The sequence below is a fragment of the Balaenoptera physalus genome (genome assembly GCF_965194825.1).
Source record: "Balaenoptera physalus genome assembly, chromosome: 10".
NCBI classification, from domain to species: Eukaryota; Metazoa; Chordata; class Mammalia; order Artiodactyla; family Balaenopteridae; genus Balaenoptera; species Balaenoptera physalus.
The window spans coordinates 107,749,463-107,766,502 of NC_138889.1; the positions used below are offsets into that span (position 1 = coordinate 107,749,463).

General features: G+C 42.6%; 1 protein-coding gene across 1 annotated transcript in view; it reads left to right on the forward strand.

Moving 5' to 3' along the window:
* Positions 1 to 17,040, forward strand: part of PACS1 (phosphofurin acidic cluster sorting protein 1) — a 152,787-nt gene that overhangs the window by 101,474 nt on the left and 34,273 nt on the right. The window contains exon 2 of the mRNA XM_082477041.1: positions 12,955 to 13,042. Within this exon, the coding sequence (XP_082333167.1) occupies positions 12,955 to 13,042 (88 nt within the window). The remainder of the gene's footprint in view (positions 1 to 12,954; positions 13,043 to 17,040) is intronic.

A 17,040-nucleotide genomic window follows, 5' to 3' on the forward strand; every position in this document is an offset into this window, starting at 1 on the left:
ATCCGATGGCTGGGGAATAAAATGTGTCTCAGCATCTTCCTGGGTTCTGTTTCTTGTTTGGGTCTAAGTTTTTCTCATTCTCTGGTGTTTCTCCATTTGAACAATGCCTAGTGCCATCTGATTTCTTGCGAGACAGTTAGAGACAGGAAATCTTTTTTCCTCTTATCCATTCACTGGAAAATCCACCCTCCTCTGCATCTCATTCAGCCCATCTCTTCCAAGTTGTGCCTTTCCGGATGATAATTTAGTCGCTTTACTCTTTAAAAATCTGCTTTAGGGCTACTCATTTTAAAATAATAATGCCTTAGTTAATTGTTTCACAGTGAAAATTATGCTATTTCACGTGAAGTAATAATTTCAATATCTACATAGTCAAGTAACTTCGTAAGCAGTAAAATACACTGCTCAGAAATTTACCTTTCACGTTATTGTTATTGAAGCTCATGCAGACTTCTACAGGCGCCCTGTTAAAATGGAGACAGTTTTAGAAATGGAGTTACTCTCACAAAGAAAAACCTTTCCCATAATTTTTTTCTATTGATTTGCACTTTATCCTGATAAATGCTGTTGTAGGGGGAAGGCAGAGCTCACTCTTCCCATTTCAGGATTAAAGAACTGCAGGGGAGAAAAGCGAGACTTGCTCACGTGACACAGCCATTTCTTGTTGGGACAAAAGAATGATCCAGGTCACTTGGCTTCTGGTCCAGCATTTATCTGCTCTGGTCCCAAGAGGACCGTCAGTTTGGCTCAGAGACTAGCTCTTCAGTTTTTTATTTCATCCAGATCTTTGTTTCTCCTTTCTTTCCCCTTTTCTGTCTAAAATATGGCCACTTCATTGTTCACTGATACCCTATCAGAATGGGGATGGGGGCCAGGGATGGAATATGAGACTGTTTCTCTCCTGGTGAGCCCCCTCTAGTTCTGATTTGCTTGGGGATAAGTTTGAAACAGCTGTTAAATGCAGATTGGAGATCATCTGTAGACAGCACTTAAGGCTGTTTCTCTTTTATCTTACAACAAAGCACAAACTAGAATAATTTAGAAGGTTTCAAAAGATTCTTATTATATTTTTGTTCCATTTTCTACCTAGTTATCAAGCTTTATTTTTATTCTTTCAGATTTAGTCTAATAAGATCTAAAGATAATTTCTTGAGAGAATTTACTTGGGCTCAAATAATATATATCCTCACTGAAGCTGCAGCTCAATTACTCGTGATCTTCTTTTATGTAATTTAGTACTTGTATTATGTATGCACTGTTACATTTGTTGGCAAATTTTTCAATATACTTAATTCCCATCTTCTCAAAAACTGCTCAAAAGCAGAGATTATGCCTCATGTTTCTATGTACCTCACATCTTCTAGCATAGAGCTGAAGTTCAGAGAAGATGTACAGTAAATGGTTGATGGAGATCCTGCTGGGCAAAGAGAAAGTCTTTAACCCAATTCTAGATGCCGTCAGTGTTCCTCTGACTTCATCCTTCCTGTGGATGATCTCAGTGAAGATGTTCTCCACCAGGGCTCGAGTGCCCGTGAAGTGGGAGAGAAACGGCCCAGTGCAGGGAATGAGGGTAGAGACCAGGATCTCCCTCCTCTTTACAAGGGCAGTTGCCTCACTGCTCTTATTGGAAGGAAGTTGATCCCATAGAAGAGCAAACCAAACACAGGCTTAAACAGTAAACAAGTAAGAGTGATGATGATGATGATGGTAATGCTGATGGGTCCAAGTGTAGCGTTTACTGCATCTCACCATATGCCAGGCCCTGTGCTGCCTTCCAGTCTCTCAGTTAATCCGGATCACAGTGTTATTAAGTAGAAAGGGTTATCTTCATTTTATGTGAGAAAACTGAGGCAAAGGGGTCACCAGGGTTACCTAACAAGGAAATAAGGGGTGGGATCAGGAAAAGACCAAGATGTGGAAGGAAGGACCACTTTGAGTAATCAGGGGACCCTGATGTGATGTTTTATCATTTTGTTAATAAGGGACTTAACTAAGATTTCCAAGTGGAGTCTTTAAAAATGACAGTAAACAAGTCCTGTTATCAATATATTTTCAAAATTCCTTTGCAGAGAGCAAGATTGTCTTTGAGCTGAATAACCTGGGATCCTCCTTTATAAGTCCTTTGGATTCCAGCCATCTCTGTGGTACTGTTTTACTTTAAACCATTGATTTCTTTGAGTTCTAGTACCTAGAGGCGTGCCTTTCTCTGTCTGGCTTTTCTCTGACGTTCCGGAGGTGGACTAGCTGGGGAACCCCAGCCACACCTTCTATTTGAAACCCCCTTTGATTAAGGACTTTTAGCTAGAACTGCCCTCCCACCTCATCCCCAGATGAGGAGGTGGGTAGGAGGGTGGGGTACAGAGGGGTCTTCATTCAGCTCCCATACTTCTAAGTGGTGCTGTGGGACCTGCTTCCAACCCTCTGTTCCCTGGAGATTCCTAGTTAGCTCTCTGAAGTGCAGAAGACTAGGGATTTGGTTCTTTTAGGGATCATGGAAAGAATCTTTTTTTCCTTCAACTTTTGAGAAATCTTCCTTTCCTTCCATAAGGATGGGAGTCGGGATTTCCTCATAGGGCATCACCCATTAAAACGGACTTTAGGAATAATTCAGCTGGTTATCTTAAAAGTATCTGGGAGCTGATGACTAAAGTCCTAACATCTTGGGAATCTATTCCCATATAATAATAATAGGTTTACCGGGACTTCCCTGGTGGCGCAGTGGTTAAGAATCCGCCTGCCAATGCAGGGGACACATGTTCGAGCCCTGGTCCGGGAAGGTCCCACATGCCGCGGAGCAGCTAAGCCCGTGTGCCACAACTACTGAGCCTGCACTCTAGAGCCTACGAGCCACAACTACTGAGCCTGCATGCCACAACTACTGAAGCCCGTGTGCCTAGAGCCCGTGCTCCGCAGCAAGAGAAGCCACCGCGATGAGAAGCCCACTTGCCGCAACTAGAGAAAGCCTGCGTGCAGCAACGAAGACCCAACGCAGCCAAAATAAATAAATAAATTAAAAAAAAAAAAAAGAATAGGTTTACCTGCATATAACAAAAAATAAGAAAAGATTTATATAAGATAGCGGCTTATTGCTTTCTTACATAAAAAATAAAAAATCCAGAGGTGAACAGTCCAGGGCTGATAGAGCAGCTCCCATGGTGTCATCAGGGATCCTGGCTCCTCTCTAATTGACGTTCCTGACACATGGATTGAATTATCACAGTTTCCTCATGGTCCAAGTTAGCTGCCGGAGCTCAGGCCATCAGCCTGCATCACAGACCAGAAGAAGGAGAAAGGACGAGAGAGGGTCCTGTCACTTGAGTGAGCTCCCTTAAAAAAAAATCTTCCCACACGTCCTACCTAATACGTCCACTTACACGTTGGCCAGATTTCAGTCACGTGTTCTCACCTAGCTGCAAAGGAAGCTGGAAAGCGTGGTATTTTATTTCAGGAAGCAACATGCTCAGCTAAAAACTGGTGCTCTGTTATTAAGTAGGAACGGGAAGATAGATGTTGGGTAGGCAATTAGCAGACTCTAGCACACTGGGTAGAACCTTCCTTTTAAAACAAAACAGCTTTGGACTTCCCTGGTGGTGCAGTGGTTAAGAATCCTCCTGCCATTGCAGGGGACACGGGTTCAATCGCTGGTCTGGGAAGATCCCACATGCCGCAGAGCAACTAAGCCCGTGTGCCACAACTACTGAAGCCTGCGCACCTAGTGCCCGTGTTCTGCAACAAGAGAAGCCACTGCAAGGAGAAGCCCGCACACCACAATGAAGAGTAGCCCCCGCTCACCGCAACTAGGGAAAACCCGTGCTCAGCAACCAAGACCCAATGCAGGCAAAAATAAATAAATAAAATATAAATAAATTTTAAAAACAGCTTTATCGAAGTATAATTGATATACAATAAACTGCACATATTTAAAGTGTATAATTTGACAACTTTTGACACAAATACACTGTGAAACCATCACCACAATGAAGATAATGAACATATCCATCACTCCAAATGTACCCTTTGTAATTGCTCCTTCCCGCCCCCTGTATGTCGGGGGTCCCCAAGATCACTGCCAGGTTTGATTTTTTTTTTAATTAATTAATTTTTTTGGCTGCATTGGGTCTTTGTTGCTGTGCACAGGCTTTCTCTAGTAGAGGCGAGTGGGGGTTACTCTTCATTGCGGTGCACAGGCTTCTCATTGTGGTGGCTTCTGTTGTTGTGGAGCATGGGCTCTAGGCACAGGGGCTTCAGTAGTTGTGGCTTGTGGGCTGTAGAGCGCAGGCTCAGTAGTTGTGGCACATGGGCTTAGTTGCTCCGCGGCATGTGGGATCTTCCCAGACCAGGGCCTGAACCCGTGTCCCCTGCATTGGCAGGCGGATTCTTAACCACTGCGCCACCAGGGAAGTCCAGGTTTGATGATTCTTAGGAGAACTCACAGGACTCAGAATATAGTTGTAGTCACAGCTATGATTTATTTCAGTTACAGGATACAAAAGCCAAGTCAGGGGGAAAAGTGTATGGATAAAGTCTAGAGGAAACCAGGTGCAAGATTCCAAGAGTCCTTACCCATTGGAGCCACACAGGACATAATTCCTCCAGCACTGGATTGTGACAACACATATGAAATGTTCTTACCAGGGAAGCTCCTTAGAGACGTACTGCCCAGATTCTTACTGGGGGCTGGCCAGTTGGGTACCCTCTTCCTAGCACATACCAAAATTCCAGACTCCCAGAGGGCAACATGTATTCAGCATAAACCACATCATTTGTAAAAAACAGTTTAGGCACAGAGAGCCACTCTTACCAGTTCTGGAAGCCCTCCCAAGATCCAAGTACCAGATGTCAGGCAAGGGCCCATCTTGTAAGCAGGCCTTTTCTCAGGACTTCTAGTTAATGCTTTTCTGTACACCACCACCCCGTCCCCATCCTAAGGTAACCACAGGTCTGCCTTCTGTCACTAAAGGTTTGCATTTTCTAGAATAATTTGTACCTCTTTTTTGGCTTCTTTCACTCAGAATTATTTTGAGTTCATTCATGTCATGTGTGTCAGTAGTTCATCCTTTTTTACTTTAAGTAATATTCCATTGTATGGATATACCAGTTTGTTTATCCATTCATCTGTTGGTGGACACTTAGGTTGTTTCTAGTTTGGAGCTATTTCAAATAAAGCTGCTGTGAACATTCAGGTACAGTTCTTTGTATGGGAATATATATTTCCTTTTCTCTTGGGTAAATACACAGGAGTGGAATGACTGGATCATATGGTAGGTATCGGTATAACTTTTTAAGGAACTGCTGAACTGTTTTCCAGAGTGACTGTACATTTTACATTCCCGTCCACAGTGTGAGTTTCAGTTGCTCCACATCCTCACCAACAGTGAGTAATGACCAGTCTTTTAAATTGAGATTTTCAAACAGGAAGGTAGTGGTCTCTCATTGTGATTGTAATTTGCGTTTTCCTAATGACTGATAAGGTTGAGCATCTTTTCATATGTCTTGCCTTCTGTATACCTTCTTTGGTGAAGTGTTTGATCAAAACATTTGCCCATTTTTTTCACTGGGATGTTTGTTTTCCTAACATCAAAACTTGAGAATTCTCTACATATTCTGGACACAAATCTGTTATCAAATAGGTGATTTGCAAGTATTTTATCCCACTCTATGGCTTGTCTTTTCATTCTCTTAATAGCATCTTTCAAATTCATTTTGACAAAGTCCAATTTTCTCATTTTTTTCTTCTAGGGATTGTTCTTTGGTGTCATGTCTAAGGAATCTTTGCCTAACCCAAGGTTCCAAATATTTTCTTCTGTGTTTTTTCCTTAGAAGTTTTATAATTTTATGTTTTACATTTAGATTTGTAGTCCATTTTGAATTAATTTCTGTAGACAATTTAAGGTATGAATTGAAATTCCGTTTTTTTTTATATGGGTATCTACCTCAAACAGTGTATGTCTCTCTATTTAGGTCTTCTTTAACTTCTCTCAGCAATGTTTTATAATTTTCAGTGTGCAGGTCTTGTACGTTATTTGTCAGATTTATCCCTGTATATGTCATTTTTTTGGATGCAGTTGTAAATTGTATTTTTTCAAGTTTCAGTTTCAAATTATTTGTTGCTAGTATATAGAAATACCATTGATTTTTGTATATTGATTATATTGATCTTGTTTCCTGCAACTTTTCTAAACTTACTTATTATTGTAATATTTTTTGAAGATTACATCAAATTTTCTATATAGATAATCACATCATCTGAAAATAAATTCTAATCTTAGATACCTTTTTTTTTCTTAATTTATTTGGTTGCACTGGGTCTTAGTTGCAGCAGGTGGGCTCCTTAGTTGCGGCATGCAAACTCTTAGTTGTGGCATGCATGTGGGATCTAGTTCCCTGACCAGGGGTCAAACCCAGGCCCCCTGCATTGGGAGCGTGGAGTCTTAACCACTGTGCCACCAGGGAAGCCCTGCATTCCTGAGATAAAACCTACTTGGTCGAGGTATATTATTCTTTTTACATATATTGATATTTTAATATATTGTTTATAATATTTTGGATATATTGAGTTAAATAAAATATATTATTAAAGTTAATTTCACCTTTCTTTTTACTTTTTTAAAAATATGGCTATCAGGAGAAATTTAAATTACAAATGTGGCTTGCACTATATTTCTGTTGGACAGGAAGTTTACAGTCAGGATACAGGGATAGAGCTAAGATTGAAACAGATTTGCTGTCTCCCAGTTCCTTTCCTCCCAGTCTCTTTTAAATTTATTCCTGTTAGGCTTTCGTTTTCACTCTTCCAGTGAAACTGCTCTTGTTGAGGTCCTCAGTGGCTTCCATATCGCTAAATTCAGCGATCAGTTTTCAGTGCCCCTCTTGACCCATCAGCAGCAAGTGATACAGCTGACCATTCCCTCTTGGCTTCTAGAATATCACGTTCGTTTGATATTCCCCCTGCCTCACTGGTTAATTCTTCTTCATATCCTTTCCTAGTTCATCCTCTTCATCTCTCTGTCTTAATGTTGAAATATTCTTGGGCTCAATCCTGGTCCTCTTCTCTGTATACTCACTCGTCCTCATGATTTTAAATTCCATCTTTATGCCGCACTTCCGTCTTGATGTTCCCAGCCCACAGGCAGACTTGTGTATCTAACTCTCTGCTCAACATCTCTACTAGGCATCTCAAATTTAAAATGTCCAAAATTGAACTCTCGATCTTAAACTCCCAAAACCTGCTTTGCCCAGAGTTTTCCCCATCTCAGTTAATAATAACCCCATCTTTCCAGATGTTCAGGCCCAAAAGCCTGTATCTTCAACAATATATCCAAAATTCAAACCATTTTTCACCACCTCCACTGCCCCTACCCTCCAAACCTCTGCCATCTGTTGATTGCACTACTGCAGTTGCTTTCTAACTCTCAACCTTTTCCCCTTTTCCCCTTTTCCCTTTGCTTCCCTCCATCCTGTCCTAATAGAACAGCTGAAAGAATCCTATTAAAATGTAAAACAGGTCACGTCTCTCTCACTTAAAGCCAATGGCTCCCCATTTCTTGCAGAGTAAGAGCCAAATCCTTACTGTGGTTTGCAAGGCTTTGCATGGCTGGCATGGCTCCACTACCCACAAGGCATGTCTTTGACCTTGTCCCACACCACTGTCACCCTTGCTCCCTCTGCCTCAGCTCCACTGGCCTTAATATTTCTCAAGCAGACCAGGTGTGCTCCTTTGCACTTCTTTCCCTTAATCTAGAACTTCTCAGTGAGGCCTACCCTGACCACCTTACTTAAAATTACAACGCTCCCTGCCCTCCTCTGCCTCACACTCACAATCCCCCTCACCTAGCTCTATTTTAACACAATCTAACATACTATGTAATTTATTTAATAATTATGTTTATTGTTATTGACTGTCTTTTCTCTAGAACATAAATTCCATGACAGGAATTTTGTCTGCTTTGTTTACTGATGCATCACAAGTGACTGGAACAGTGCCTGGCTCAGCGTAGGCTGATGGATGACTGGCAGAGTAATATGACAGAACTGTAATTCAGACCAGCTTATGTCTGACTCGAAAGCCTTCATTCTGCTCTTAAAAGTTTTTTTTTGATGTGTAGTTTGTGTACAGTGTGGTGCGTGGGTCTTGAATATAAAGCAGCTCTGTGGACTTTTGCAGGTGTGAATATCCATGTGGCCACCGTCATGGGTGTCTCAGTCACCCCAAAGGGTTCCCTTATGACCCTTCCCAGTCAATGTCTCCACCTGCCTCAGTTACTGAACTGGCTCCTATCGCCATGCATTGGTCTTACCTATCCTTGAACTTCATATGAGTGGAATCATATAGTCTTTTGTGTCTGCCTTTTTTAGCTTAGCACAGTGTTTTTGAAGTTTGTCCATGTTGTCCCATGCATCAGTAGCTTGTCGTCTTTGTATGCCACAATTTGTTTGTCCATCCTGTGAGTGGACACTTAGGCTGTTTCCAGTTTAGGGCTGCTCTGAACATTCTGTCTTTGTGTGGCCTGTGCCCTCATTTTTCTCGGCTTCTCTTGGGACCTGGGCAGAGGAATAGGCATATATTTAATATCTACTAATAAACTACCAGGTAGTTTCTCAGATATCTGTATGATTTTGCACTCTTACCAGCCATGTAGGGGACTGCTGGTTAGTCCACATCTTCACTAGCACTTGGAATTACCAGTCTTTATGATTTTAGTGCAAAGTTATTTTCTGCTGTAGAAAAACTGATTAAAGCTGGAGTCTGGTCAGGGAAGGACTCTTCTTTCAGGCCTTGGGTACTGTATTTTTACTGCATATGAAGTGCCCAACCAATAAAACATATGGTAACAAAAAACCCTAGGATCAGCATCTAACGCAGCCTCTTACTTGTTGAGATACCTCTGTTGGAACATCTTGCCAGACTCAGTCATCCTCAGAACTATATCTGGGACCATTTCAATCAGTATTGTGTGAGTGAGTGTGGGTTTAAGGAGAAATGTGTCTTATTTACTCAGAGTTTTTCTATTATATTAAGATATATGTTGAAAATATTTACTTGTAATTAAAATAATTTCTTCTTATCTTCAAATAAGTGCCCTGTACTAATTTTAATTGGGTTCTGACCTAAGATAAACCTAAGTTTGCATCTTGGCTCAACCACTTTTTTGTGTGACCTTGGGCAAGTTTCTTAATCCTTCTCAACATCCTTATCTGTAAGATGTAGAGTACCCCACCCCTTAGAATTGTTGTAAGACTTACATGAAATAGTGAAATGTATCTCAAGCAACTGGTACATGGTAGATGCTTAATGAGTCACATTTTCTTATGCTTTGAAGAACCAGAATACATTTAAGTCCCCACATCCCCTTGAGTGATACCATTAAAAACAAACAAAAAGACCTGTTGAACTGATTGCCAATAGTATGGAAATCAATGTGGCATGTCTGGTTTCTGAGCGAACACTAAACACATTCAGTCTTGCTATTATTTTGTTACCTAAGGTACTAGATCATTGTTGGCTTTCTTCTTTTATACAATTTTTTTTAAATAAATTTATTTATTTATTTTTGGCTGTGTTGGGTCTTCGTTTCTGTGCAAGGGCTCTCTCCAGCTGTGGCGAGCGGGGGCCACTCTTCATCGCGGTGCGCGGGCCTCTCAATGTCGCGGCCTCTCGCATTGCGGAGCACAGGCTCCAGACGCGCAGGCTCAGTAGTTGTGGCTCACGGGCTTAGTTGCTCCCCAGCATGTGGGATCTTCCCAGACCAGGGCTCGAACCCGTGTCCCCTGCATTGTCAGGCAGATTCTTAACCACTGCGCCACCAGGGCAGCCCCTGGCTTTCTTCTTGACATAAGGTGCTGTGGCATAAAGGTTTGTTTATTTATTCACCAAATATTTATTGGTATATGATGTGTTTTTCCTTCCTAACAAAATTCCACCGTATTACCTATTACAATATTTTATATGTTATGTAAGAGGAAAGATGGTCCAGAGCCTCATGGGACATAGAAGAGCTGAGGCCAAGGAGTGTCACGTAAGTCGTTGCTTGTCTTCCCCGCCAGACTGTGTAATCTCCATGAGGCTATGGACCATGTCCTCTAAACACCCACTAACCCAGTGCCTGGCGTACAGGAGATGCTCTCTCAACGTGTGGAATGTGTGAGAGGGTGAAGGATCACAAGCAGAGGGGAAGAAACACGCGTGTTCCCAGTTTATTCCTGTGACTCTTCTTTTTCTTGCAGTGAGTTTATTCAGCACCAGCGCATCCGTCTGTAGGTGCTTTGGAAACAAACAAAAACCTAACTTATCAGAAGCATTTGTAATCAGCAGCCTTAGATGAGGAACGAAATTGGGCATACCCAGTCTTTTCCATTTGCTCACCCCAGTCGTGTTCCTTCCCTTTCCTTTCCAACAAGGCTTGAAAATCAGCTGAACAGTGTAGTTAGTGACATTTCTTAGTAGTCAACTATGTGAAATGTAATAATCCCTTGGGTGTTGGCAGAACCACAGTTCCTTTTGGGCCAGCACGTTTCTACTCTGAAGGGAAAGGAGAGACAAGTGATGCTGTGGGTAGCTGTTGATGGCCGGGGAGAGGGGGCGGCGAGCATGAACCGTGGTGACTCCAGTTTAACAAACCTGAGCGTGTTTTAGGAGCACAGATGCGGGAGCTCCAGTCATTGGCTGAGGAGGCAGCTGTGTAGTGGAGGCCTCAGGTCTTCAGAGGAGAAGCGTATTAGCGCCTACAGCTGCTGTAACAAATGACCACGGACTTAGTGGCTTAAAACAAAACACACATTTATTTTCACAGTTCTGGAGATCCGAAGTCCAAAATGGGTTTCACTGGGCCAAAATAAAGGTGGTGGCAAGGCTGCGTTTCTTCTGGAGGCTCCAGGGAGCATCGGTTTTCTTGCCTTTTCCAGCTTCTAGAGGCTGCCTGTATTCCTTGGCCCCTGACCCTGGGGTTCTTCCATCTTCAGAGCCAGCCACACATCACTCCGACTTCTGCTTCCGTGGTCACATCTCATTCTCTGACTTGGGCCCTCCTGCCTCCCTCTTATAAAGATTTGTGATTGTAATGGACCCATCCAGATAATCCAGGATCATCTCCCTACCTTAATGTAATCACATCTGTGGAGTCTCTTTTGCCATGTAAAAAGTTTACAGGTTCTGAGGATTAGGAGATATTATTTGCCTACCACAAGGAGATTGGAGTTAGAATCCAGCTCTGTCACTTACTAGCTGTGGGAATTTAGCTGAGTCACTACTCGGTTTAGAATGTGTTTCCTGGGACTTCCCTGGTGGCGCAGTGGTTAAGAATCCACCTGCCACTGCAGGGGACACGGGTTCGATCCCTGGTCCAGGAAGATCGTACATGCCACGGAGCAACTAAGCCCGTGCGCCACAACTACTGAGCCTGTGCTCTAGAGCCCGCGAGCCACAGCTACTGAGCCCATGTGCGGCAACTACTGAAGCCCGTGGGCCTAGAGCCGGTGCTCTGCAACGAGAAGCCACCGCAATGAGAAGCCCGCGCACCGCAACAAAGAGTAGCCCCCGCTCACCGCAACAAGAGAAAAGTCCATGTGCAGCAACAAAGACCCAACGCAGCCAAAAATAAATAAAATTTTTTAAAAAAGAATCTGTTTCCTCTTCTGTTATATGGGTAGAGCAGTGACCCCTGCCCCACCCCACCCCGCTGCCTACACACACACACACACACACACACACAGAGTCGTGTTTTTGAGGTCTGGATGAAATAATATATATGAAAAGACTTGATAGGCTTTCTTTTAGTTGATTTTGATTGTGACTTAAAGCAAAAGGAAAGAAAGAGTTTTATTTGCTTCGTGTTAGCAGATCTTAGCAAGTGTTTGGGGTGAGGGTGAATTCAAAATTAGAATTCAGTTCTGTTGATCTGGATTTGTCCCCCTTTTTTCATGAATTACATGAATTTCTTCAACATGTATTCTTGTTCACCTGGTTTTAGCTAGAGGCCGTTTTAAGAAAGTGTTAAACTTCATTAACAAATATTTGTTGAGCAGCTGTACTGGGCCCTGCCCTTTGGAAGAAGGCCCAGAGGTGAGAGAGTGGGCACGCGAGGAACAGAAATGAATTCAGGGCGACTGGAGCTTAGAGAGTAAGGAGGAGGCCCAGAGGTGAGACCGATGGGGAACGGGGGAAATGAGCACCAGACCAAGTCGGGGTCTCAGGACCTGACTCGGGTCGGCAGCATCCCACCTACAGCTTTCCATCCTCCAGAACCTCACCGGGGAAAAGGATGTTTTAAGGACTTGAACCACTCAAACCAGAAGCAGAAAGCCAGCATCTGCAGTTTCCCTCCCAGCTCCTCCTGGAAGCCCAGGGTAGCCCTGCCTTGGAAGGCCAAGGTCGAGTCACATTAGAGATGCCAAGACTCCAGAGTGAGGGACAGTCCCATTGCTTTTAATTAAGGGGAATTTCCTCATTGTGGCACTGAAGATTTTCTGCATGTTTGAAGCAAAGTTTGGCTGAAATCGAATTTGTGGTCATTTAAAGCATTTCCTGCCAAATGGTTTCTGTTTTGTTTGTGTGGATTTTCTCTTCGTTGCTACAGATTTACGTCTGTAAATGTTTCAGATGTGATTAGACATAAGGTGGAAGTGGAACTGGGCAAGCAAAATAAACACTGATGCCCTTCCCTGGTCTATTCCCCACTCCCAGAAACTGCTCCCACATATTAGGAGTGAAAAGGCATCTTGGTTTTGGCTGGCGATAAAGGGGCATCCACAGACATTCATGGAATAATGTACCTTTTTGACACTTACCAAGTACAAAATTTAAATAAGAGGGATGCTGTTTTACTGATGGTGGACACAGTAAACAGCATTCTAACATTCTTCCTTTAGGTAAAGCAGCATTTCCTCAACAGATTGTCTGTCACTTTTCTCATAAGTTCCTTACATTTGACTCGATCTTCTTTCTCTAAATTTTTCTAGGCTGTTCAGCTTGACCCTGAAGAAACTTGTCATGCTAAAAGAAATGGACAAAGACCTTAACTCAGTGGTCATCGCTGTGAAGCTGCAGGTGAGTTGAACAGGATTGTTTGTTCAGGACACAAGGAAGCTAGATAACCTTGTGCCCACTGTCGGGGCTTCAAAGATGCTTGTAGGGGATCAGCTCTCCCGTCCTTCACTCAGCAAAGCAGGTGCAATAGTGGGAAGACGATTGAGCTCATGCGACCTACTGGCTCCCAGTTCTGCATCTTAGTTAAAGCACTCAGTCGCTTTAAACCTTAGTTTCTTTGTCTGAAGGATAAAAGTGGCTCTTCCTGCCCTGCCTGTCTAACAGGATTAGCATGAAGATCAGGAAATTCAGAAGTTACTAGGGTGGCTTGTGTAGGTTTCGGTCTTATTCCTGGGATTTCTGGGTATAAGGAGATGTATGGGTTGGGGAAGCAGCTTTGGCAGTTTTCTATAGGGTGGAAGAAACTTGTAGGTTATTATTTCAGACTTGACAGTTTAAAAGTTACTGGGGCATTTTGTCTTCTGAGTCATCCCCACATTTAATTCCTTGAAATTACCCCAGTATCTCCAAGGGACCCAAAGTATTTCACAAACATTCATATTCTAAGCATTCGGAATTTCAGTTTCAGGAGAAACTGAACTCCAGAAAGGTCAAGGAATTTACCTGTTGCCAGGTGATACCAGGTGGCAGAAGTGGGACTAGAAACCAGAGAGCCAGTAACGTATGTAGACATTAAACTCCGACACCAGGGCTTCCTTAACCAATCAGTCCCTTTTAATGACGATCCCTAAAGCTTACTGAGCGTCTGAAGTGCCTCTGGAACCGTTAAACGATGGAATCCTTCAGCTTAAGAATGGTGTATTTACTGAGTTCTATATCATGGAAAAATAGTGAGCTGTAAGGAAACTCACTACTAACCAGAACATTTGATTACTGGCTCACCTGTTTGTTGTGCAGCAGTTTCTTGGCTTCACTACAACCCACGTCTGTAGCATTTTCGCAGTCTGTGAACCATACGCTGAGGTCCTCAGTTCTCTTTCTGAGATAAATACATTATGTTAATTTAGTCCTCAAAACTTGAAACACTTTAATTGCTCCTTATGATTTCCTGCGTGTCCCTTATATTCAGACTCCCTGTTCATCTTTGTGCATAATTCCTCTCGATTCTGTGAAACATTTCCAGACACTGTGGGTTGAAAAAACAAGTGTGGGACCATGATGGGCGTGTGGAAACTTGCGGTGTCTTTTCCTCCTTTCCCGATTTCGCACCTGTTTCTAGGTCATGGGCAGGGTTCCAGTTTTCAGTAGTTATTTGCATAGCTAAAAGCAGTTGCTTTCCAGTGCAAACACTGTTGGTACAGTTTTGAAAGTTCCTTGCTGCTTTTGCATCCCCACGGTTAAATGCCTTTGCCAAAAGAAATAATGTCTTTTATTTCCTGATTAAATATTTAACATCCTGTAAAATTTTAAATTATACCCAAAAGCTACAAATATCCTAAATTTTTTATTGCTTGACTTCCAAGCAGCTGAAAGTAATTACAGATGTTATCACATTCCTTTATCCAGTCACTTATTTATTCAGTTACACATTTATCTAATAAATATTTATTGAGCACCTGTTATAGGCCAAGTGTTGTTCTAGGCACAGGGGATTCAGCAGCGAACAAAACACACCCAAACCCCTGCCTTTAAGGCCCTTTACGTGCTGATAGAGCAGCAGTTCTTAAAATGAGGTCTGCAGAGCCTGGGCTCCCTAAGACCCTCTCAGGGGATACGTAAGATCCAAACTGTTTTCATGATAATACTGTGGCTTTACTTGCCCTTTCCACCACGTTGACATTTGCATTGAAGTTGCAAGAGCAATGGCTGGTAAAATGGCTGGCTGGCCCTTAGTGCAAATCAGGGCAGCTGCACCAGAATGTCAGTAGTCATTGTATTGCCCACCATAGCAAACTAGAAGGAAGAGGGGAAAAGCCAGTTTTGTTTAAGAATGTCCTTGGAGAAGCAGTAAAAACTGTTTATTTATTTTATCTCAGCCTTGGAATACGTGTCTTTTTAATAGTCTGTGTGATGAAACGGAAATGCACATACAGGGCTCCTGCTTCACAGAGGAGGCTACCGTTGCCTCGTTGCCTCGAGGACAAGTCCTCATACAGCTGAGCTGTGCACTGAAGTAGCTGCTTTTTCATGGAACACCATTTGTACTTGAAAGAGGGGCTTACAGACAAACTGGTTATTCAGACTCAGGTATTTGGAAGATACTTTCTTGAAAATGAACAGAGTAAGCCCATTCAGAAAATGAACACTTTCCCACTTTGAGGGAAACACCTGAGAATATTTTTGGCCAATAATAAATGACATTTGAGCTTTCAAGTGAAAATCAGAATTTTGGAAAACTTGTCTTTGTCACTGTAAGCTTAAAAGCTTCCCAGTTCTTTTTATTTAGTTAGTTAGTTATTTACTTATTTACTTATTTATTTATGGCGGCGTTGGGTCTTCGTTGCTGCGCAAGCTTCCTCTAGTTGCAGCGAGCAGGGGCTACTCTTCGTTGCAGTGCGCGGGCTTCTCATTGCGGTGGCTTCTCTTGTTGCAGAGCACAGGCTTTAGGCACGTGGGCTTCAGTAGTTGTGGCACGTGGGCTCAGGAGCTGTGGCTCACAGGCTCTAGAGCACAGACTCAGTAGTTGTGGCTCATGGGCTCTAGAGCGCAGGCTCAGTAGTTGTGGCTCATGGGCTCTAGAGCGCAGGCTCAGTAGTCGTGGCGCACGGGCTTAGTTGCTCCGCGGCATGTGGGATCTTCCCGGACCAGGGCTCGAACCCGTGTCCCCTGCAGTGGCAGGCGGATTCTTAACCACTGCTCCGCCAGGGAAGTCCCAGGTTCCCAGTTCTTAAAGACTTTCCTAAAAAGGTCTGTAGTGATAGTAACTGTCGTGATTTTTTATATTGTGTAATGAGTAACATTTGAAAGATTTGCGTAACTCAGTGAACCAATATTTTCCAAATGACCAATTCATGAGGTCACAAAATTGTGCTGGGTAAAGATCCATTCAAAGAACAAAACAGGTCAATGGATTGGATTTTATTTTTTACTTTTTGTTTAGAAATAATTTTAAATTTACAGAAGAGGTGCAGGAGTAGTACATAGAGTTCCCATATACCCCTCACGCAGCTCTCCCAGTGTTAACATCTTTCTTAACCATGGTATTTATCAAAACTAAGAAATTATCATTGGAACAACACTATTAACCAAATTACAGACTTTATTCAAATTTCCCAGTTTTTCCAGTGATATCCTTTTTCTGTTAAGTGACTGGATTTTAATATATAACAGACTATAAAACCTTATTGATATGGTTTCAAACTCTACTTTGTGACTAACCTTTAAGAGACTACCACTTGTAGAGTTTTGGTATACTATCAAAGAAAAATAGTCCACCATTATTTGAAAAGGCTGTTAAAATGTTCTTCCTTTTTCTAACTTCGTATCTCTCTGAGTCTGGATTTTTTTAATATATTCAACCAAAACAATATTTTGTAACAGATTGGTTACAGAAACAGGTATGAGAACCTCATTGTCTTTTATTAAGCCAGATGTCAAAGAGATTCACAGAAGTGTAAAAGTATACCATCTGCCTCATACACAGCTGTTAGGTGTGTACGGTGGTGCAGCCACTGTGGAAAACAGTCTGGCAGTTCCTCAGAAGGTTAAACACAGAGTTACCATATGACCTAGCAGTTCCACTCCTAAATATTACCCAAGTGAGATGAAAACATGTCCACACAAAACTTTGCACACAAATGTTCATGGCAGCATAATGGCTGAAAAGTGGAAACAACCCAAGTCCATTAATTGATGAATGAATAAATAAAATGTGATATATCCATACAATGGAGTATTACTTGGCAAGAAAAAAGAATAAAGTACAGGGACTTCCCTGGTGGCGCTGTGGTTAAGACTCCTCGCTCTCGGGCTTCCCTGGTGGCGCAGTGGTTGAGAGTCTGCCTGCCAATGCATGGGACACGGGTTCGAGCCCTGGTCTGGGAAGATCCCACATGCCA